The 23,793-nt window shown below is 39.3% G+C and overlaps 1 protein-coding gene and 1 pseudogene across 1 annotated transcript in view; one reads left to right on the top strand and one right to left on the bottom strand.

The window, feature by feature from the left end:
- The window catches only part of MYO3B (myosin IIIB), a 493,981-nt gene that overhangs the window by 178,472 nt on the left and 291,716 nt on the right, over positions 1-23,793 (bottom strand). The window contains 1 exon segment of the mRNA XM_053596463.1: positions 13,304-13,383. Within this exon segment, the coding sequence (XP_053452438.1) occupies positions 13,304-13,383 (80 nt within the window).
- Positions 29-1,722, top strand: LOC128590534 (nuclear speckle splicing regulatory protein 1-like; annotated as a pseudogene).

Genomic DNA, 23,793 nt, shown 5'->3' with positions numbered 1-23,793 from the left:
TGAAGGCTTGTCCATGTTCAGTGGACACGGGAGCAAGATGGCGATTCCGGGCAGGCAATATGGGCTTATTTTGCCAAAGAAAACACAGCAGTTGTGCCCTGTTTGGCAAAAAGCATCAGTGTTTGGTAATGATTCTGATGATGATGACAAGGTGGAAGAGGAATTGTTGATCTTGCTGTCTCAGGAGTGACAGAGGTAGAAGAGGAGGAGAACTCCATGAGTGAAACTGCTAAGAAACAGGCCATGAAATAGACCAAAATGGAAATCCAGAAGGCCCTTGCAGAAGATTCCACTGTGTATGAATATGACAGTATTTATTATGAAATGCAGGGGGAAAAAGGAGGAAAGTAACCCCAAGTTGCTTTTGGGAAAAGATCAAAAGCCAAAGTACATTCACAATTTACTATAAGCAGTTGAAATTAGAAAAAAGGAACAGGAAAAAAGAATGGAAAAGAAAATACAGAAAGAGCGAGAAATGGAAAAGGGAGAATCTGATGATAAAGAGGCATTTGTAGTATCAGCTTATAAGAAAGAACTGCAAGACAGAGCTGAAGAGTAAGAAACAGAAAAGAGGGTTGCTGCACTAGAAGCATGTTTGGATGTAACAAAGATCCAAGTGGAAGATCTCAGTGGATTTTATAGACACTTGTTAAATCAGGAAGTTGGTGAAAAAGTACCTAAGTGCAGTTTTCATGACGCCAGGTCTGGGATAAAGTAAGAGAAATCAAGGGGTTACTCTGATGAAGTAAATTCAAAGAACATAATACATAGGAGAAATGCATTCTGGAAACTGGTATGAAAGTAGAGGAAAACCCAGATGCTGACGGTGACTTTGATGCTAAGAGCAGTGAGGATGATGAAATAAAGAAAGTAAATGGAACTGCAGATGGGAAAAGATCACAGAGACCTCAAAGGATGATTTCAAGCATCACAGGACTCAGACACACTCACGGTCATCTAGTGAAGAAAGAGGGCATGGTGCCAAACACCACGCAAAAGATTCTAAATCAAGAGGACATGAGAAAAGGCAAGATTAGCACCAAGAGAGGCAGTCCAGAGACCAAGAGAACCATTACACCGGCCGTGATTACCAGAAAGAGAAGGATTCTCAAAGGCACAGAGAGGCCAGTGATAGAGAGTCCCACTGGAAGAGGCATGAACAAGAAGATAAACTGGGTCAAGGGACCAAAGAGAAAGAAGTGACAGAGAATAGAAAAGGGATAAAGACAGGAAGAAATACTCCCCAAGAGAACAAGAAAGAAATAGCGAAATGCTCATAACTGACACAGTGAGAAAGGAAAGAAGGAAGAAAAAAGGAGAAAGGAAGGAGGGAAAGATATAAAAATAATGATAAATACAGAGATAGAGAAAAACAAGGAGTAAGTGTTCAATCTTTAGAAAAAATGAGCCAGAAAGGAAAGCAACCCCCATTCTAGAGCAAAGGATAAGTATCATGACCAAGAAAGATCCAACAAAATGAGAAACATGGAAAAGGACAAAGAAGGAAGCCAAGAGAAACCCTCTAGTTGTGAAACCTCCCCAGGAGCAAAACAGACTCACAGAGGAAAGGCAAGAGGACAAAGAATGAGAACCCCTGAAGTGGTGAGCAAGTTTGCAAAGCGAAACAATGAAGAAACTGTAATGTCAGCTAGAGCCAGGTACTTGGCCGGGCAAATGGCATGGGTTAGCGCAAAGACTTATATGGAAAAAGAAGATGATTGAAGGCTGCCCCAATCGAAAGATCTCTGGAAGGGCAGAAAACTGTAACTAGTTGTGTGAACGAATAAAGGGAGTGTAACAACAGTGGATGGGAGGATATTTTTAAATATATTTCTGAAATCAGAAGTCTTTTATTTTGAATGTTCAGCTGAATGTATGTGAAATATTTACTGATCAATGCCACATTCTTAATTGTATTCAAGAACCATGAGTGTGCTAAATCCCTGGAGCTACTTAACTGAGGAAAATTGACTCCACTACAGCCATTTAAAAATAATTTAAACGACTCTTCTAATAATGTTGATTTTATAACAGGGAGCTGTTTTGTTTTGTAAATATTGTATTTCAGATAAAAATGTGTATATTCGAACAATAAAGTAGAGAATATTATGCTTTATGTTCTGAAATTTGTATTAAAGTATAATGTGGTCAAACATATTGTCTAAACTTTTATCCCACAGCTTAGTGGCTTAAATGAAAATAAAAATAGTGATATGCTTGCACATTTAAAAAAAATTTTAAGGCTTATAAAGTTAAAAGTTACGGTACATTAAGATTGATTTATTGAAGAATTTTTTCTATAAATTTAGTATAGCTTAGGTGTGCAGTGTTCAAAACATCTGTAGTTGTATACAGCAATGGCCTAGGGTTTCACATGGACCCACTGAATCATCCAGAACAAAAATTCTTTCCAGTCCTGCAAATTCTGTTCACATAAGTGCCCTACACACATATACCATATTTTTACCATACCTTTTCTATGTTTAGATACACAAATACTTACCATTGTGTTATAATTGCCTATAATATTCAGCACAATAACATGCTATGCAGGTGTGTAGCCTAGGAGCAACAGGCTAGACTATGTAGCCTAGGTGTGTACTAGGTTATACTAAATAGGTTTGTGTAAGTAAACTCTGATGGCACAATGATGAAAATTGCCTAACAACACGTTCCTCAGAATGTATTACCATGGTTAAGTGACCCGTGGCTATATTCAACTTCTTAAATCCTCTGTTTTCTTCATTAATAAAATTGGTTAAGGCTCAGCACCTTTAGCTCAGCAGCTAGGGCGCCAGCGACATGTACTGGAGCTGACAGGTTCGAATCCATCCCAGGCCTGCCAAACAACAATGACAACTGCAAACAAAATATAGCCAAGTGTGTGGTGGATGCTTGTAGGGCCAGCTACTTGGGAGGCTGAGGCAAAAGAATTGCTTAAGCCCAAGAATTGGAGGTTGCTGTGAGACAGGGTGACAGCTCTACCCAGGGTGAAAGGTCGAGACTCTATCTCAAAAAAATAAAAATAAAATTGGTTAATAAAAACTACTGCCTTACATACTCACAAGAAACATTTTTTCTCCTCCCGTCATTACCATGCTTAATTTAGTTTTAGTGCAGTGATAAATATCAAAGATGCACAGTTGTGTTCAATTGCTGGAGAGTTCCAGCATCATCATCACAGCAAGAAGAGCAGTTTATTTAGTGGCAGAGAAAAAATATTTCCAATGAAACTGTTGGGGCATAGAAACAGATATCCCCAAATATAATGCTTTGAAAGGCTCACCTGAAGAAATGTCAAGGTCTCTCTGACCTTCTCACCCTCCCCTTTCCCCAACACAATCTCTCAATCCTCTGTCTCTACCAGAGCACAGGATGAAGTTATTCTCTTAAGTTCCCTTGTCTGCCTAACACCCACATTCATCAAAGATAAAAACAATTACCTCTGGTCCCTTCTCTGAGTTTTTTTGTTTGTTTGTTTGTTTGTGAATTTATAGTTTTATTTCATTTTAATTAATTTCAATTTAAATAGTCACATACAGATCTAGACCTCCTTCTTAACTCCAATGAGAGAGTCACCAGAACAAGCCAAGGACAAGTCAGAGATTCTCAGACATATGTTGATACAACTACAGATGACTAAATCTGCAGCTTTTTGTTTTAATGCACAGAACTTTAACTGCATCAGGCTACTTTTAGTAACTGCAATTTTTTTTATTAATATTAAATCATAGCTGTGTATGTTAATGCGATCATGGGGCACCATACACTGGTTTTATAAACAGTTTGACACATTCTCATCACACTGGTTAACATAGCCTTCCGGGCATTTTCTTAGTTATTGTGTCAAGACAATTATATTCTACATTTACTAGGTTTCACATGTACCCTTGTAAGCTGCACCGCAGGTGTAATCCCACCAATCACCCTCCTTCCGCCCATCCTCCCCCCCTCCCCCTTCCCCATATTCTTAGGTTATATTATGCAGCCTTAAAGAAAGATGGAGACTTCACCTCTTTCATGTTTACATGGATGGCGCTGGAACATATTCTTCTTAGTAAAGTATCTCAAGAATGGAAGAAAAAGTATCCAATGTACTCAGCCCTACTATGAAACTAATTTATGGCTTTCACATGAAAGCTATAGCCCAGTTATAACCTAACCTTCCCTGAGTTTAACTGAAATAATTTGGAGGAAGAAAGATTGAAGTCTGCCAATACACCTGGACAGACTTTTGTCCCAAACCATTTTCTGCTCAGCAGGTCCAACACACTTTATCTCAGATCATTGTGTTCTTCAGGCCCATTAAATTCTCCTAAAAATCATTTACTACCCCTGTAAAATCATCCACATTTCTCCATCTCCCTTTTCCCTAAGAAAAAAAGTATATAACTATCCTTGGTAATCCCTCCGTTATTCTCCCTCAGGCATGTTAATAATTTGCATGCCTTTTCTCCTATGAATCTGCCTTTGTCACCTGATTTTCAGCAAAACTTAGAGGGCAGTAAGGAAGTTTTCCCTTGGCTTCTACGATTTTGGCACTGTGAGCAGGATACCAAAGCCACTCTGCTTTTCTAGAAGCTTCAGTCAAGGGAACCCAGGAAGCCAGCAGAAGGATAAGAAATTCTCCCTGCCCCTCTCTCTCTGTGAAATCCAGTCGAGCAAACAGTAACAATCAGTCTCTTTTTTCCTCTCCAAAATCTTGATGAACTAGAGAAAAGATTTGTGTGACTAGTCTTGGGTTTAGTGACTCTGGTATACTTTTTGGTCTGAATATTCATATTTTCTGATCCTTCTCCTCCCAGAACAGTCTCTTCTTTTGTCTTTGTCTTTTCATGTAGTTCTGTCATAGAGAGAAGTGCCATGGGATAGAAAACCCCTCTCAGCCACTTGTCTGAGCTGGCCCTGCTGACTGATCTGTTTGTGATTCTGGCCAGACCAGCATCTATTTAGGCAATCTTTGGTGTGGTCCTCTAAAATAAAAACCAGATGAGGGTCCAATCTGATCTTGTTCTACGTCCTTGACAGCTTGACTTGTGACCAAGTGGGAGTACTATTTCTTGGTCTCCACCATCCAAGGCAGGAGGATTTTCAAATCATATCTGGTGGCCATTCTGCAAAGAATGGGAACCCAAAGACACAAAAGGTATTAAATAGCTCACTCTTTCTTCTGAACATGTCAAGCTCTCGCAGGAGTTGGTGAGTTTGTCTTAATAAGAAATTCCATCCATATGAGGCTTTAGATATCTCAGCCTTTGTTGCCTGGTTAGTCCTGGGAAAGTCCAATCCCAGGAGGGTCAACCCAGTGGCACAGATTCACAGTCTGTGACTGGCAGTCCCCTCCAAACTTTTGGGATGCTGAAGGTACTGTACACACAAACACTATCCTTAACTGTCTATGACAACAAGAGTTTTTTGCTATCTTACTCTATTCCTGGGAATGATTTTTTTTTTTTTTATGGGAGAGTATCCTGAGGACTGCCTTTTCCTCATCTATTCCAAGAAATATCTCTTGCTTATATGCCAGACATTTATTCTAAACCTGGCAAATTACCTCCTGGGTTTTCCATGAAGAGGCTTATTGAATTGTTATTGAAATAAGTATCACTGGAGATTATTTGTGTGACTCTTGACTTTTTGTGTCAAATCCATTTGTTAGTGATCCTATTCCATTCCATGGACAGCTTGTAATTTCTTATCTTCTTCCACCTGTGGGGCATACAGGGCTTTTGAGCCTTTATATGTAGACAGTCGGCTGATCAGTTGAGAACCCGGAGGATACAACCAGACGTCAATACAGGCTGTCTCCATTCGTGGTGAGTGAAACTTTACTTTCTTTGAGCTGTCTTTAGGTTGGTTCTGGATCTTGTGAGGACTGCTTCACACCTCTTTAGAGATACCTACCATGGCCTTGGTTAGGCCATACCTTGGTTAAGACTTACTGGTTTTGGTGAGTTACTTGGAAAGTTATCCTCATTTAAAAGAAAGAGGAAAGAAGTTTAAAATTCAAGAATATTGGCTGCTTGTCCTGGCTGAAATCTGATAAAAGATTTTATTTAAGAGTTCTTTCTGTAATTAGAGGTCAATTTAATGAAAAGCTGACATTCAGCCTATACTTTTTTTTTTTAAGACAGGATTGGGTACATTCAGGGTAATGTGGCCGGAGACAATATACTTTTTTTCCCCCTTGGTAAAGGTCTTTCTGCATTTTCTCTTTTAGACACTGTTTTGGGGGATTTTTTCAGTTAACCGAAACCCTTTTTTAAATATTGGCCTTGACCATCTGTTTACTTCTTTCTTGTTAGTGTAACTTTTGCTAAAGAAAAAAATATAAAATTCAATGGTCTTTTTGGACAGCTTAAAATCTTCATTCAGCTCCTGTAGGAATTGTTCTCCCATGTCCCTACTCCTCCTTCCTCTTTGCCATCTTCGATATCACACGAAGAAGCCTGGAGCAGACTTCCAGTGGCCCTGAGACTCCTTGAGGATGCCACACATTCCCTTGGTGGTGTCTTTTGTCTTCTTCCTGTGATCTAGAAGAGTCATGGGCAGGTTACCCTTAGGCCTAAAGCTCTTTTGCATTGAGTTTCCTGATCTCTTTGGCTTTTGTGGGTTCCAAGAATTACTTTGTAGTAGGAAAGAGAACTAGATCTTTCTGTGTACAAAGGCTGGCAAGTCACTGGTGAGGGTTACAGCTTTGGAGGTGGCTGATAGCAGTTGTAGGGAATAGTTTTCACTGCATGGGGCTGCTCTATTCTGAGGCATTTAGATAGAAGTGAATGGGTTGAATACAGGGAAGCATGGAAACATTTGCCACCAAGCAATAAAACTGTCCTGAGGAATGGACTGGTCCCACAGCAGGCTGATTGGTGTGGGGCTGCCCACCAGCCTTGGGGGCATGCCTTTGCAGGGAGATACACTATGGAAACATTGTGTAGACAAATTCCATGACATTTCCCTCTTTCTGGTAACCCAAGATTCAGTATAAAAGTGAAGTCTAATGCTCTGCCTCCCAGTTGTGCCTGCCTTCCACATATTTATGATTAGGTCCTGAAAACCGCAAATATTAAGGGGCTCTGCCCTGAACTCAGTGATCCAGTTGGAAAACAGAAACTAAATTAGAAGCTACCTTATCTAAATGAAATTGGTATCTTTATAAAATCCTCTGGTGAATTCCTATGACTTTGGGTTACCGTGATGTCCATTTTTTAATGTTCCTCTAACTAGCACACCCAAACTCCTTCTTTAAAAAAGCTCAAATTCTCTATGATTTGAGATGTATATTTGCTACTTCATTTCTCTAAAATTCAATATGGACTTATAGCCATGTGGGACAGAGAAATTTTAACTTATTCCATTTACGGAGTGACAATTAAATCCAATTGTCCCTTTAAACCAGTGAGTTTTACCTGTCTTCATGGCTAAAATTTTAAATATCAAAGCTATAAAATCTTTGTCTGCATTTTTATGTGTATATGTGTATATGTTGGTATTTAAATATTGTGTATAAAGTACCAAATTGACATATAAATAAATGAGAAAGCATGAATTAATAAGCCCAAATGCTTTCTAAGTTTGTGTGACTTTGGTAATCTTTGGTAAATAAAACTAGTTTAAAAATTGTTGGTAAATAAAATTAGAATGCCTTCACAATTGTCAGTATTTTATATAATCTGGACATGTTTTGCTGGGCCTACTGGTCAAACAGCTTTATGCTATCTCTGATAGATGTTTTAAAGTCATAAACTTCTGGGTGCAGTGGCTCACATCTGTAATCTTAGTGCTTTGGGAGGGTGAGGTGGGTGGATTGCCTGAGCTCACGGGTTTGAGACAAGCCTGAGCAAGAGTGAGACCCTGTCTCTAAAAAAATAGCCCAGGCTTGGCTCCCATACCACAGTGGTTATGGTGCCAGCCACATACACCAAGGCTGGTAGGTTTGAAACCAGCCCAGGCCAGCTAAACAACAATGGCAACTGCAACAAAAAAAATAGCCAGGCATTGTGGTGGGCACCTGTAGTCCCAGCTACTTGGGAGGCTGAGGCAGAGAATCAGTTAAGCCCAGGAGTTTGAGGTTACTGTGAGCTGTGACGCTACAGCACTCTACTGAGGGTGACATAGTGAGACTCTTTCTCAAAAAAAAAGAAAAGAAGATGGGCATTGTAGTGGCAGGCACCTATAGTCCCAGCTACTCAGCAGGAGCTTAAGAGAATCATTTGAGCTCAAGTCTGAGGTTGCTGTGAGCTATGACACCATGGCACTCTACCAAGGGCGACAAAATGAAACTCTGTCTGAAAAAATAAAAAAATAAAGTCATAAACTATTGCTTCTGTGATTATCTTTGGTATTTGCTTCATATGTCTTAGGTTTTGACCCTTTCGATGCTGGGGTCTAGATAAGTGGCCATGATAAGGCCTGGGGACATATGTGTGTCCATAGTGCCTGGATTACCAGCTACCAGGCAGGGTAAAGATTAAAATGTCCTCCATGGTCCAACTGTGCTCCTGATTATGCTGGGAGGGGTTGGAGCCACCAGATTTGTTCTCTGTTCTAGGTTCTGCATCTGGTACGTAACAATTAAAATTGCTTACTTCGGAAGCTCGCCACTAAAAATTAGGGTTATGAAGAGTTAACACTGAAACTAGTATGTTAATTAAAAATACCTTAATAAGAGAAACACTATTCTATAAGCAAAGTGAACAAGAAACATAGGATGTATTCTGGGAGACAAAGCTTACAAAAAAGACATGAGAATAGAGTTCTTGTTAAATAAAAATTAATTCTGCCTAGTTAGAGGTTATTTAAAGGTTGTCTCAAATTGAAGGAATAAAAAGAATGATAGCTAAAACTACATATAGAAAGTTAGGAGAAAGAGGATGGGAACAATTATAAGAGGTTATAACATGCTCATGGAAATCTTTTCTTGTGTAGTCAAAACTGATTGAGATTGGATGGTTTTTATATGAAATTAGGTTTAATATTAATAATACATTGATACAAGGGTAGAGTTTGGTTCCCTTTCTCTCTCTCTCTTTCTTTTTTTTAGATACAAGGTCTCATTATGTTGCCCAGACTGGTCTCAAACTCCTGGCCTCAAGTGCTCCCAACTCAGTCTCAGATTATAGGTGTGAATTACCATTCCTGGTCTTTCTCTTTGAAGCAGACTTTTATACAACGTTTATATAACTATTATTATTATATTTGTAAGTGTTCTTATTTTCTGTCAATATAAGTATTTACCTAAGTTCAATAGAGTCTGTTTGCTTTTGTAACAGGACACATTGGAAACACTGGTTATTTTACCACGGTTTTGACTGGAAGGTCATATTTTCAAAAGTGACCAAACTTCTTCGAGAGATTGAGGTAGACTTTATAAAGCCAACAGGCCTCAAAAAAGTCAGGCCTAGTGCCTTCTCTACACAGTTTCCTTACAGGGTTCCTGAACTTGTGGTAAGTAAAGAATGTTACTTTCTGACAGGTTCAAGAGCCTTGAGACATATTGAGGACCTCACAAGAGAAATTCACCCAATTTTTAAAGGTATCATAGGGACAGTCTCATGAAGAATCCTTGACTTATCTTCTTAGCTTTGAGAGGATTTTAAAAGTCTAATCTGAGAATCCTTATCAAAAAATTCCACCAAAGCCAATTTTAAAAGAGTGATATGGCCAATCACTACTCTTGTTATATGTTATGCAAATAATCAGGCCTAGTATACTAAGACTGAAACTTACAAGTAAACTGGCCCTATTATAATTTATATTTGGTGAAAATAGAGAACCAGAGAGAGATAAATTACATTTCAAAAGAAAAGTATGGCACACCTGTTTATTAGATTCTAGCCATGACCTTTTTTTTTTTTTTTTTCCTGAGTTTTCATTATGTGCCTACAGTTTGGACTGGATCCTGAATTCTTTCCTGACTATAAATCTCCAAAGTGATGTTTCCAAAATTTCCTCCCAGTTTTCTGACTTCAATTCTCTGGGATAGGAATTGCCTTTTTCCCAAGGCCCTATATAACCCTGAAGCTAGTGAATGTGGCTTGGAAGAAAAATAGCTATACACAAATTGTAAACCAGGAAAATCTGTCAAACTGCAGTGGGTCTTCTCAGCTGACTGACCTATATACTGTAGAAGGATTAACTTATAGTTCTTCTAGACATTGACCTTTGTTTTTCTTGTTTTTCCACAGAGATGCCTCTTATTAAAAATCTGTTTGCCAGGGCGATGCCTGTGGCTCAAAGGGCTAGGGTGCCGGTCCCATAGGCCAGAGGTGGCGGGTTCAAACCCAGCCCTGGTCAAAAACCACTCACACACACACACACACAAGTTTGCCTACATAATATATAGAGGGCTAGGTTTGAGAGCCCATCTGCAATGTCATCTTCTAAAATGAGACACAGCTATATGATTGGATAGGCCCACTCCGAGAAATGAGAGACTAGTTTAATAGATTCCTTTAATGTTCAGCTACTATCCCAATTTTTTTCTCCAAAGCCACCAACTCAGCTTTAAAAGTGTAGAACTTCTAGAGAAGTTTCAGACAGGGTAATGTTGGGCTCAGATACCACTATTCCAAAATGTGGGCCTTTAACAGACTGAAGAAGAAGGCTTAAGGTCTCACTGACATTCCCTCCTCCACTGCCCTCTCTCAATCCTCTATCTCTACCAAAACACAGGATAAAGTTATTCTCTGAAGTTTCCTTGTCTGCCTAACACCCACATTCATCAAAGATGAAAACAATTACCTCTGGTCCCTTCCCTGAGTTTCCATTAATTGAACTCATTTGGAGGAAGAAAGATTGAAATCTGTCAATATACCCATCAATACACAGACTTTTGTTCCAAACAATTTTCTGCTCTGCAAGTCCAACAGACTTTATCTCAGGCCACTGTATGTTCTTCAAGCCCATTGCATTCTCCTAAAAATCATTTACTATCTCTGTAAAATCATCCATATTTCTCCATCTCCCTTTCCTCTAAGAAGAAGGGTATATAAATGTCTGTTCCCCATTGTGTAGTAATCATTCTGTGATTCTCCTTCTGGCATGTTAGTAAGTTTGAATATCTTTTCTCCTATGAATCTGCCTTTTATCAGTTAATTTTCAGCAAACCTTCAAAGGATAAGGGAGAAGTTTTTCCTGGACCCCTGCAAAACCAATTTCAAAATAATCAATAGAAACAAAAATAATATTCTAGATAAAACCTTTGTCTGTCTAACTCAGTATATTTTCCTTCTACAAAACCAACTTACAGAACAATGTGAGTCAGTCAAGCTAAGCAAGCTTACTCTCTGCCCACAAACAAATGTCCTCCCCACAGTTTCTTGTGAATGGTGCTGGTTAGTCTTCACAGTAGTCACAAATAAGCTTAACAAATTGGATTATGGACCTAAAGCCCCTAGCTGTTGAGCAGGCTTCCAAATGCATATGAATTCCACACATGGAATTTTAGATGGTTATGAAAATTTGAGCAAAAAAGTATTTGTTAAGTATCTCTTTCCTACGTCAAATCATTGTACCAAACACTTTGCCTATATTATGTCCTTGATTTCAAAACAGCCCTATGAAATAAGTAGTTGAGGAAAGTAAGACTAAGATATTTTAGATAAATTTCCCAGAGTCTTATACCCAATAGATGGTCATGCCTATAATCTGAGCTCAATTCTATTTCATTCCTAAACTATACTTCTTAAACATTATATATTTCTGTCCTACATAGTTTTAAATAACTTTAAAATCTAAGTCTGAAAGATTGGGCATTATTTTTAAAAATTGCCTGATTTTGGTGGGGGGAGGGGGGACAGAGCACAATGGCCAAATAGAAACATCCAGCAATTGTTCCTCCAAACAAACATCAAATTCAACAACTCCATGCAAGGAAGCTTCAGAAGAACCAACAATCAGATGCATGACCTGGTTTTAACATTATATCAAGGAAAGAGGCATTGCCAACACCACCCTTTCCCCATCCCCTGGCTTGAGTGTTGAGAGAATTTGTGAGGGTGGGAGAAGAGTGATGTGGGACTTTGCATTGGAACTCAAGGTAGTCCTGTCACAGTGGAACACAACACAGGGCAGAAATCCACTGACACCCACAGAGGAAGCATTTAGATCAGTCAGGCCAGAGGGAAGTCCTCTGCCCTGAAACCCAAATTTGGTTAGTCTCACCACCTAAAGTGACCTGGAGCCTGGAATAAATTTGGAAAGCAATAAGGCCACAAAGGCTGCAGTCCTTGAGCAATTCCTGTGTCCTGTGCTGGCTCAGAGCCAGTGCACTTGGAGTGGGTGTGCTCTAGTAAAACCAGTGCCTGTCACACCTCCCCCAATTCTAGGCAGTGCACTCAGGGAGAATCTTCTCAGTTGGTGAAAAGAATGAGAAAGAGTTCAGAGGATTTTGTCTTGAACTGGGTACCAGTTCATCCATAGTAAAATAAAGTACCAAGGAGACTACTAAAATCCCTGATTCCAAGCCTTACTTAATTCCCAGATAGCATTTCCAAACCCTCCCTGGGCCAGAAGGAAACACGCTGCCTTAAAGGGAAGAACCAGTCCCGGCAGAATTCAAAATTTGCTGACTAAAGAGCCCTAGGCTTTGAACAACTGCCAGAAATAGCCAGGCCACGGTCACTATGAGCTTTGGGGGAGACTGGGCTCATGTGAGATATGACCTGCCACAGACCTAGCAGCAGTGGCCATGAGGGAGTGCCCACATCAATCCTCCCTCAACTCCAGTAGCCCAGTACAGAGAGTCAGAGAAGAGTAAGAAACTTTGCCTGGTAATCTAGGGAATTCTCCCATATCTTACCCAAGTCCAGCAAGGCAGTCCCACCAGAGTCTGCAAGAGTTGCAGTATCATTGAGTGTGGTGCTGATACAGTTTCAGTGACCAAAGACTTAGATCAAAATACTCAATTCCTTTTGAATATCTGGAAAGGCTTCATAAGAAGGAATTGTTCAAACAAGCCCATACTGTGAAGATTAAAATATCTAACTCTTTAATGCCTAGACATCAACAAATATCCACAAGTATCAAGGACATGTAGCAAAACATAACCTCACCAAACAAATTTAATAAGGTACCAGTGACCAGTCCTGGAGTGATAGAGATATGTAACCTTTGGGACAAAGAATTCAAAATAGCCATCAAATTTCCAAACCACTGAATTCCTAAATGCCTTCCACAGCTTTACCAGACTGGTCAGGGGCAGCAGGCTGGAGAAAGGGAACTAATGTTGCTTCATCCAGGATTACCCTTGGGACATGGGTACACCCCTGCTCCATATTTTTGGTGCAAATATGCTACTTACCTTGGCTCTCCCAGTACTAAAATGTGGAGGCAAAGATCTTGAGGCCACTGTTATCCTGGCTCTTGTCTGGGCCAAATTACCTGAGCAAGAAAAGGCACAGAACTTAAATTGAAGGAAGGGATAAGCAATAGGATCACCAGTAACTTTCCCCTTCGTGTCCTTGTATTTTTTTGAATTTTCCAAATAATCTGCTCTGAATTTGAAAAAATTAGAAAATTTTGAATTTTGAAACTTTAATGATATAAATTATAATAATTATGTTTTAGACAATTATACAAAATTGTTATTAAGCTGAATTTACATTAGTTTTATAAACAAAAAAGAAACAACATAAAACTGTTGCCACCCAAACAGGTTCATTTGCCCCCTGACGAAGAGGAAGCCAATACACCAAAACAGCAGGATTTACAACAGAGTAAGCGTTTTTAATTCTGCATAGCTCTAAGCGGGGAGACAGGAGGAATTTCTCAAATTTGCCTCCCCAGAGTTTGGGAGACTATGTTTTTAAAGACAGTTTGGTGGGCAGAGAATTATCTGAATTGGGGATAGAATCATCAGTTCCTTGGTATGGGCTGCTGGCCAGGGTGAGTCAGCGATCCACTGGAATTCAGGACCAGATTCTTGGGGGGATGGAGTTACAAGACCACTTGAGTCAGTTCTTGGTATGGGCTGTCAGCCTCGTGGGTCAGCCTGTCCACCAGAATGTAGGACCTGAAAGATAGCTCAGAAACGACTCCTAGGTTTCAAAAAGGTGATGTTATCTCTGGAGACAACTAAGAATCTTTATGACCACCAATTATGTGGCTCCAGAGTATTAGACAGAGAGACAGGGGCCAATTACTACCATTATTTTTAGTTCTCACCTTGTACCCCATTTATTTTTAGCTGGACCCTTACCACAGTTCTCACCTTGTACCCCATTTATTTTTAGCTAGACACTTACCACAGTTCTTGCCTTGTACCCCATTATTAATTAGTAAGGCCTGTTTCAAAATGATTAAATTCACTGAACAGATTAGAAGTAGGAGGAAATTACCTCAACATAATAAAAGCCATATATGAAAAGCCCACAGCTCATATCATATTCAATGCAGAAGCCTGAAAATTTTTCTCTAAGATCAGCAACAGTGAAGCCTGAAGAGTGGCTTGTGAGATGGAGTCCGAGAAGCTAAGGGGAAGCAGTGCAGCTGACTGCTCAGCCTTCCCCACACATCTCCTGTGATTATCTGGTTAAGGCTTCTCAGTGATTGTGAGGATGTTTATCTTAGGACACTTGAGGAAGTAGTCACACATAGACAATAGCTCTTCTGTTATCTGTAGAATAAAGGTTACATTAATGATATTATGTCTTCTTTAATGATTCTCTTATTTTATTTTGTTAAGTGAAAATTACCTTTCTGTTGTATTTTGCATCATCAGCATGAAGTCTACTTTGATGTTACTTCCTATTAGATAAAATTAAACTTTTCTAGGTTTGTTTCTTATATTCCCATTATAAAAACTATTAGAATTGTAACTGAGGCAGAACAGAATTGAGAGACTACTCTCCCTGTTTTCCAGAGTTACTGGCCTTCTGACAAATTCAGTTTGGTGGACCTATCCCCGTCTCTGCATACTGGCTGACAGTGACAGGCAGCCGGACTCCTTCGTCCAGTAACAACAGGATATAGGGAGCAAAGGCTCTTGCCCTGCTAAGGTTGGCTGGAAGTCCTAGCTAGACCAATTAAGTACGAAAAAGAAATAAAAGCCACTAAAATCGGAAAGGAAAAAGTAAGATTATCTCTGTTCACAGATGACATTGTCTTACATGTAGAAAACACCATAGAATCCACATTTAAAAATATTGTAGAACTAATAAATGTTAGAACTAACTTCAGTGAAGTTGGTGGGTACTAAATCAACAAACAAAAATCAGGTGAATTTCTGTGCTAATAGTAAACTATTCAAAAAAGAAATTGGGCCTGATATCCTAACACTATGGGAGGCCGAGGCGGGTGGATTGTTCGAGCCCAGGGGTTGGAGACTAACCTGAGTAACAGGGAGACCCTGTCTCTACTAAAAATAGAAAAATAAGCTGGGCACTTTGGTGAGTGCCTGTAGTCCCAGATACTCAGGAGGCTGAGGCAAGAGGACTGCTGAGCCCAGGAGTTTGAGGTTACTGGGAGCTATGATGCCATGGCATTCTACCCAGGGCAACAGAATGAGACTCTGTCTCAGAAAAAAAAAAAAAAAAAAAAAAAAGGAAAGAAAGAAAGGAAGGAAGGAGAAAAAGGAAGGAAGGAAGGAAAGAAGGAAGGAAGGGAAGGAAGAAATTAAGAAAATAATTCCATTTATAATAGAATCAAAAATAAAAGAAATAAATTTAACCAAGGAGGCAAAGATTTATATACTAAACCCTACAAGACATTGCTCAAAGAAATTAAGGACAGCACAAATAAATGGAAGAATATCACTATTTGTGGACTGGAAGACTTAATAATGTTAAAATTTCCATACTACTTGAAGTGATCTAAAGATTCAATGCAATTTCTATCACAATCCTAATGGCATCTTTTTCAGAAATAGAAAAACAAAATCCTAAAATCCATGTGAAACCACAAAAATGGTTACCCAGAATAGCTGTAACAATCAATAGAATATCAAGGAGGAGGTCTTGATAATATATGAAGGAGGCCTCATATTTCCTGACTTCAAAACATATTATAAAACTATAGTAATCAAAGCAATATGGTACTGAAATAAAGAGACATATAGACCAATTAAAATAGAACAGATGCCCCAAAATAAATCCATATATAGATGGTGCAAAAAAAAGTATACACATATTTAAAAAGGGAAAAAACTGTATTAAAATTATAATACTTAATATATACCAATAGCAAAAGATGAATACACATCACATTGGGCGCAGAAGTCAAATGTGACTTGAGAATGCAATTTTAATACAGCCTTTTCCTTTCTTACAATGTGTATACATTTTTTGGGTACCCTCTGTACATGTGATGAAATGAACATTAACAAGAGCGCCAAAACGATCTGTTGCCAAAATGATCTGAATGGGCAAAAATGATCTGTTCAACAAATAGTGTTAGGAAAATTGGGTATATCTGTATGCAAAAGACTGAAATTGAACCCTGACACCATACACAAAATCAATTCAAAACAGATTAAAAACTTAATATAAGACTTGGAACTATAAAACTCCAGAAGAAAACATGGGAGAAAAGCTTCATAACATTCTTTTTTTTTTTGTGGTTTTTGGCCGGGGCTAGGTTTGAACCTGCCACCTCCGGCATATGGGACTGGCACCCTACTCCTTGAGCCACAAGGAGTGAAAATCAAACCCACAATGAGATGAAATATCACCTCATACCTGTTAGGATGGCCATCATCAAAACACACACACGCATATACACACACACAAAATAACAAGTGTTGAAGAGAATGTGGAGAAATTGGAATCCTTTGCACTGTTGGTGGAATGTAAGTTGGTGCAGCTGGCTGGGTGTAGTGGCTCATGCCTGTAATCCTAGCACTCTGAGAGCCAAAGGCAAGAAGATCTCTTGAGTTCAGGAGTTGGAAACCAGCTTGAGCAAGAGCAAGAAAAATGAACAGGGCATTGTGTCAGGTGCCTATAGTCCCACTTATTCAGGAGGGAGGGGAGAGGAGGGGAAGAGAGGATAGCAGAAGCCCAGGAGTTTGTGGTTGCTGTGAGCTAAGTGAGCTGAGGCCATGGCACTCTAGCCCCAGCACCCAAGCAAACGAGACTCTCTCACAAAAACAAAGGAAAATGATGCAAACATAGTATGGAAAACATAGTATGAAGCTTTCTTACCATATGATCCAGCAATCCCACTTCTGTGTATTAATCCAAAATAATTGAAAATAGGACTTTGAAGAGGTATTTGCTCCCCTCTGTTTAATACACCATTATTTACAATACACATATGCCCTCCTACACACAATGAAATATTTAGCCTTTACAAAAGAAGAAAATCCTTGGGGCGGCACCTGTGGTTCAGTGAGTAGGGCGCCGGCTCCAAATACCAAGGATGGCAGGTTCGAACCCGGCCCCAGGCAAACTGCAACAAAAAAATAGCCAGGCATTGTGGCGGGCACCTGTAGTCGCAGCTACTCGGGAGGCTGAGGCAAGGGAATTGCCTAAGCCCAAGAGCTGGAGGTTGCTGTGAGCTGTGATGCTACAGTACTCTACTGAAGGGGACAAAGTGAGACTCTGTCTCTAAAAAAACCAGAAGGGTGGAGCCTGTGGCTCAAAGGGGTGCAGGCCCCATATGCTGGAGGTGGTGGGTTCAAGCCCAACCCTGGCCAAAAAGAAAAAGAAGGAGAAGGAGGAGAACCTGTCATTTGCCACAACATGGATGAGCCTGCAGGACACCAAGCTAATTGAAATGAGCCAGTCACAGAAGCACAGAAAGTCATGATTCCACATGTACAAGGTATGTAAAATAGTCAGACTCACAAAAGCAGAGAGTAGACCAGCAACTGCCTATGTCGGGGAGCAGTAGGGAGCCGCTGTAATGGGAACAGAGTTGCAGTCAAGTAAGATGAGAAAGTTTAGAGCTCTGCTGTACAAAACATGCACATAGTTAACAGGACCATGTTGTACACAAAATTTTGTTAGGAGAGTAGATTTTTTTTTTTTATTGTTGGGGATTCATTGAGGGTACAATAAGAGGAGAGTAGATTTTATGTGATGTGTTTTTTAGTACAACAAAAAATGTCCAATTAAGGTGTTGCTAGTCATTCAAAGAGATGAGTTGGCTGACGGGCATTTTCCTGAGAAAGCAGTTGGGTCAACAGAGAGCAACAGATACAGACTCTGGTAAGCATATCGGACGGTAAGGATCCTAAAGGGTAGGGAAAGAATTTTTTCCTCTACCCATCTTAGGTGCATGGCTGAGGCCTTATAATGCAAGACAGATTTATAAGAGAAAAGCATATGAATTTATTTAATGTAAGTTTTAGGTGACAAGGGAACTTTCACAAGGAAATGAAATGGAGAGTAGTAGAGAAACATGATGGGAGAAAGAATACAAATTAATGGTAATAAACTGTGGAAACATGGCAAGGACTTCTTTTTCAGATTCTTCTCCATGTCCCTGTGTCTTCCCGGATAAGGATGCTTCCTTCCTGTGGGTATCAGAATGGTACCTCTCGCATCAGGGCCTTACCCCAAACTGGTCAATCCCTCAGCATATAGGGAGGACCACCACCACTCCCAGTGAAGCAGCAGCCTCTGATTCCCAGGGCCAGTGGAGCTTTGCATTCCAGGGACATGACCCTGAACAAGTTACTTCTCAGAGTTTCAGTTTCCTTGTCTATAATATGAAGACAGAATTACCTACCTTCTCAGAGTTGTTATGGGGATTCAATGAGATAATTCACAGAAAGCACTGTGCACACAGGACTGGACAAGGCAAGTACTCCCTTTGAATCAACTAATATTTCATTATTATTGTCATTTGCTGTGAACACTTCACATAGGTCTCAAAGTACAGAGCAGAAGGTGAGAGAAGACCAGGGAGACTCACCACTTCTCCATGTGAGCATTGGTTAGTTAAAAAAAAAATAATAATAAGGAAACTCTTAGTCCCTCCAATTCCTATCCCTTTTTGCCTTTGAAGGGTCTGAGTGGTCTGTTCAAACTCCTTTCTCCCCTCTTCTCTTCCCACCCACCCTTCACCACCACTCTGATCCCCTACCCCCCAAACCAACCATGTGAAGAGATTTGTTTGCATTTTTACCTATGGTGTTATTTGATTCTGTAGCAAAATAAAAAGTTGTCAATGAAAGGAAGTGCGGCAATTTGTGCATATGCAAGACACTCAAGCTTTCAAAGTTTTAGCAGGTCTAGCACAAAGATGTCCAAATGTTTTCTCTGGCAATATCTTCAGAGGCTAAACTGTGATTAATAGCCCAGAAAAAACCCTTTGAAGCAGGATTGGTGACATCAAAGTCCTAATCCAGGGGTGGCAGGAGCTTTATAATGAGTGGGAAGCATTTTAACACATTTCAAAGGATTTACAGCATGAATAAACAATAGACCTCAATAGATGCGCCCCACACACCTTTCAGAAACATAACCTATACAAGAGTTTCCATTTTGATTTAAATGTAAATACAGTGTTCACACTTCTTTCAAATGTTAAGCATTCTCCGTGCTTCACCCATAGAGAGCCTCTTCCCAGCTAAACATCCCTCATTGCCTGTGCTTTTCAAAACTGTGACTGCCAACTGTGTCCTCTGTGTCCCATCTCGGGAAAGAAGGGAGTTAGAGGCAACTACTGGAATTTATATCCCGTTCCCTAACTGCGCTTAGGGAGAATCTGAATTGGAGCTGGCAAAGATCTCAGACAATTTCCCTCCCTGCTTCCAGCGTAAAGGGAAAGAGAAAAGTGGTTCAAAGACAGAGCTGGAACTTTTAACAGATGGCAACTTTCCACCTGCTTCAGAGGATTTTCATCTATTAGAAAGTACTGGGGCACCAATGATTTCATCTTCAACCTTAAAAAAAAAATGCCTAAAATGATGGGTTGTTGTTTTAAATAATCAAGCAGGGCGTTTGGCCTGCCTCTGCTTTCGCCTCTAGATTTAAACAATGTGTTGCAGAGTTCAGTAGTGACTCTTGGTGGTACTCCTATGGGAAGCTTTCCTGTGTTAATTTTTCCTCCGAACACAAGAAATAGATAAGTAAACTAAGAAATGATTCTAAAGCAATGCTAAATGTAAAAAGCTATTTGTGTCAAATTGCTACAAATAAATCTTAAATCAAAAACCAAATGTTTCAGTTCATCTGCTATTACCATAGTTATTATTAATAGATTATCTATTATTATTAATAGATAATATTAGTTATCTTAGTAGATCTGAGAACCAAAACCATGTACCCCGCAGTCAAGTTGAATGCTGAGAACTGAAACCACATTTTACTGTCTACATTATGATGACTTTGTGCAATTCCTGTTTCTATTAGCCTGACTCTTTTTCCAGGAGTCTCCTGCCCAGCCAAATGGTTTGCTCATTATAGAAACTTCTTCAAAGAACCATCAACTCCTCCATGGAAAGTGTCAACTGAATCCCTCCTTTCAAAAATCCTCTCCTTGCTGTTTCCACCAATTCTGTTGTATTATGATCCTTACCCAATTCCCATCAAGGGCCCTTACGTCGAAAGACCTGCCTTAAATCAAACTTAATTTCTCAGCAAACTCTGACCTTGGCTTCCCTATACCAAAGTATTAAGAGGTGGTGTTCTCCTTGACGGTGGTGAGCAATAAACTTCACTTTGTCTTATCAGTGAGATGTTAGAAATGTTTGGGAAGCCAGCTTGGTACAGACCTATGCTAGTGTGATACTTGCAGTGGTTAAAATGTTCTAATTTTAGCTTACAAAACGTGTATGAAAACATACTATAGTATTTCATACACTTAAAAGAACTTAGTTCATCTATATATAGCCACCAATCCTAAATCTATAATATGGACTTTTTTAAGGTTTGATACATTAAAGTAACTTAAGATAGACACAAAATATGACACAGCAATAGCAAGCCAAATAAAAGGAGATGACATGTGAAGTTAAATTTCATTGTGCAGTTTTTACTTTCTCCTCTGGTTTTCATCTACAGCTTTATAAATGAGCAGAGTGGTTTGGACGAGTTCTTAGGCCACTTGGACTGATAATTAACTTCTCTATCTGCTTGCAAAAAGCCAAACCAATGTTTTCACTGACCTGCTTGATTTTTATTTAGGATGTAAACTTTAAAGATTTGTGACCCAGAGATCTCAAATTATAGCGCTAGGAAAAAAAAATAGTAACTGCATCCTTCCTCGTTAAGCTTTAAAACTCACAAACAAGATGTCAGGCCAGCAAACAAGTGTACTGAATGGCCTAATCTCTTATTTTAAAAATGTGGATAATTTATATACAGCCATTGCTGCTTAGCAGCAGGGATGTGTTCGGAAAAATGTACATTTGGTGATTTCGTCATTGTGGGAACGTCACAATGTACTTACAGAAACCTATATGGTATAGCCTACTGCACACTGTAAAAGTTGCAGCCACCATGGTGAAATTACCTTTGTCAACCCCAGAAAAAATAGTGCCCAGGAAGGCCTGAAGGAGGGGAAGCTCATGCTTACACATCTGAGATAAGAACTATTAGCAAGAGCTCTCTAAAAAACCCACCAGAAAGCTTCACTCAGCCCCTCCTTTAATAAGGCTTACCACCAGACATTCATGAGGACTGCAATAATTCAATTAAGATGTTCTCAGAAGAACACTTGCCCAATAATAGCATCTCTCCGATTAACTGACAACAACTCTAGCTTTGAACCTCTGGAAGCCATGAATTCTTTTTCTAAGCAGCTTATTTAAATCTCTTTTTGCTAATAAAAACTCCCCTCACCCAGTGTACGGGTGGCTTGCCATTTCATGTATTTCAGATTATAATCCTTATTTCTATTCCCAAATAAACCCAAGATATTTACAGATAATTTTCTTTTTTTTTTCTCACTGCTTTTTTTTATTTTTTTTAAATTTTTTTATTAAATCATAACTGTATACAATGATATGATTATGGGGCATCATACACTCACTTCATAAACCATTTGACACATTTTTATCACAGTGGTTAACATAGCCTTTCCGGCGTTATCTCAGTTACTGTGCCAAAACATTTACATTCTACATTTACCAAGTTTCGCAAATACCCCTGTAATATGCACCACAGGTGTGATCCCACCGATTCCCCTCCCTCTACCCACCCCACCCCTTTCCCACTTCCCCCTATTGTTAAGTTGTAGCTGGGTTATAGCTTTCATGTGAGAGTCCCAAATTAGTTTCATAGTAGGGCTGTGTACATTGGGTATTTTTTCTTCCATTCTTGGGATACTTTACTAAGAAGAATATGTTCCAGCTCCACCCATGTAAACATGAAAGAGGTAAAGTCTCCATCTTTCTTTAAGGCTGCATAGTATTCCATGGTATACATATACCACAATTTATTAATCCATTCGTGGATCGATGGGCACTTGGGCTTTTTCCATGACTTAGCGATTATGAATTGGGCTGCAATAAACATTCTGGTACAAATATCTTTGTTATGTTGTGATTTTTGGTCTTCTGGGTATATGCCCAGCAGAGGAATTACAGGATTGAATGGCAGATCTATTTTTAGATCTCTGAGTGTTCTCCATATATCTTTCCAAAAGGAATGTATTAATTTGCATTCCCACCAGCAGTGCAGAAGTGTTCCCTTTTCTCCGCATCCACGCCAACATCTCTGGTCTTGAGATTTTGTGATATAGGCTAGTCTCATTGGAGTTAGATGATATCTCAAAGTAGTTTTGATTTGCATTTCTCTGATGATTAAAGATGATGAGCATTTTTTCATATGTCTGAAGGCCGTGCGCCTGTCTTCTTCAGAGAAGTTTCTCTTCAAATCCCTTGCCCAGCCTGCGATGGGATCCCTTGTTTTTTTCTTGCTGATGCGTTTGAGTTCTCTGTGGATTCTGGTTATTAAACCTTTGTCAGAGTTATACCCTGCAAATATCTTCTCCCATTCTGAGGGCTGTCTGCTTGCTCTGCTTACTATGTTCTTAGCTGTGCAGAAGCTTTTTAGTTTGATCAAGTCCCAGTAGTGTATTTTTGAAGCTGCTTCAATTGCCCGGGGGGTTCTCCTCATGAAATACTCACCCAGACCAATTTCTTCAAGGGTTTTCCCTGCATTCTCCTCTAGTATTTTTATAGTTTCATGTCTTAAGTTTAAATCTTTAATCCAATGAGAGTCTATCTTAGTTAATGGTGAAAGGTGTGGGTCCAATTTCAGTCTTCTGCAGGTTGCCAGCCAGTTCACCCAGCACCATTTGTTAAATAGGGAATCTTTTCCCCACTGAATGTTTTTAATTGGCTTGTCAAAAATCAAATAGCGGTAAGTAGCTGGATTCATCTCTTGGTTCTCTATTCTATTCCAGATATCTACTTCTCTGTTTTTGTGCCAATACCATGCTGTTTTGATCACTATCGATTTGTAGTAAAGTCTGAGGTCTGGTAGTGTGATTCCTCCTGTTTTGTTTTTATTTCTGAGTAATGTCTTGGCTATTCGAGGTTTTTTCTGATTCCATATAAAACAAAGTAATGTTTTTTCAAGATCTTTAAAATATGACAGTGGAGCTTTAATAGGGAGTGCGTTGAAATTATATATTGCTTTGGGTAGTATGGACATTTTGATAATGTTGATTCTTCCTAGCCATGAGCTTGGTATGTTTTTCCATTTGTTAACATTTTCAGCTATTTCTTTTCTTAGAGTTTCATAGTTCTCTTTATAGAGATCTTTCACGTCTTTTGTTAGGTAAATTCCCAAATATTTCATCTTCTTTGGCACTACTGTGAATGGGATAGAGTCCTTAACTGCTTTTTCAATTTGACTGTTGTTGGTGTATATAAAGGCTACCGATTTATTAATGTTGATT

This window comes from Nycticebus coucang, chromosome 7, assembly GCF_027406575.1.
Source record: "Nycticebus coucang isolate mNycCou1 chromosome 7, mNycCou1.pri, whole genome shotgun sequence".
NCBI classification, from domain to species: Eukaryota; Metazoa; Chordata; class Mammalia; order Primates; family Lorisidae; genus Nycticebus; species Nycticebus coucang.
This window is presented reverse-complemented; position numbering and strand designations above follow the sequence as displayed.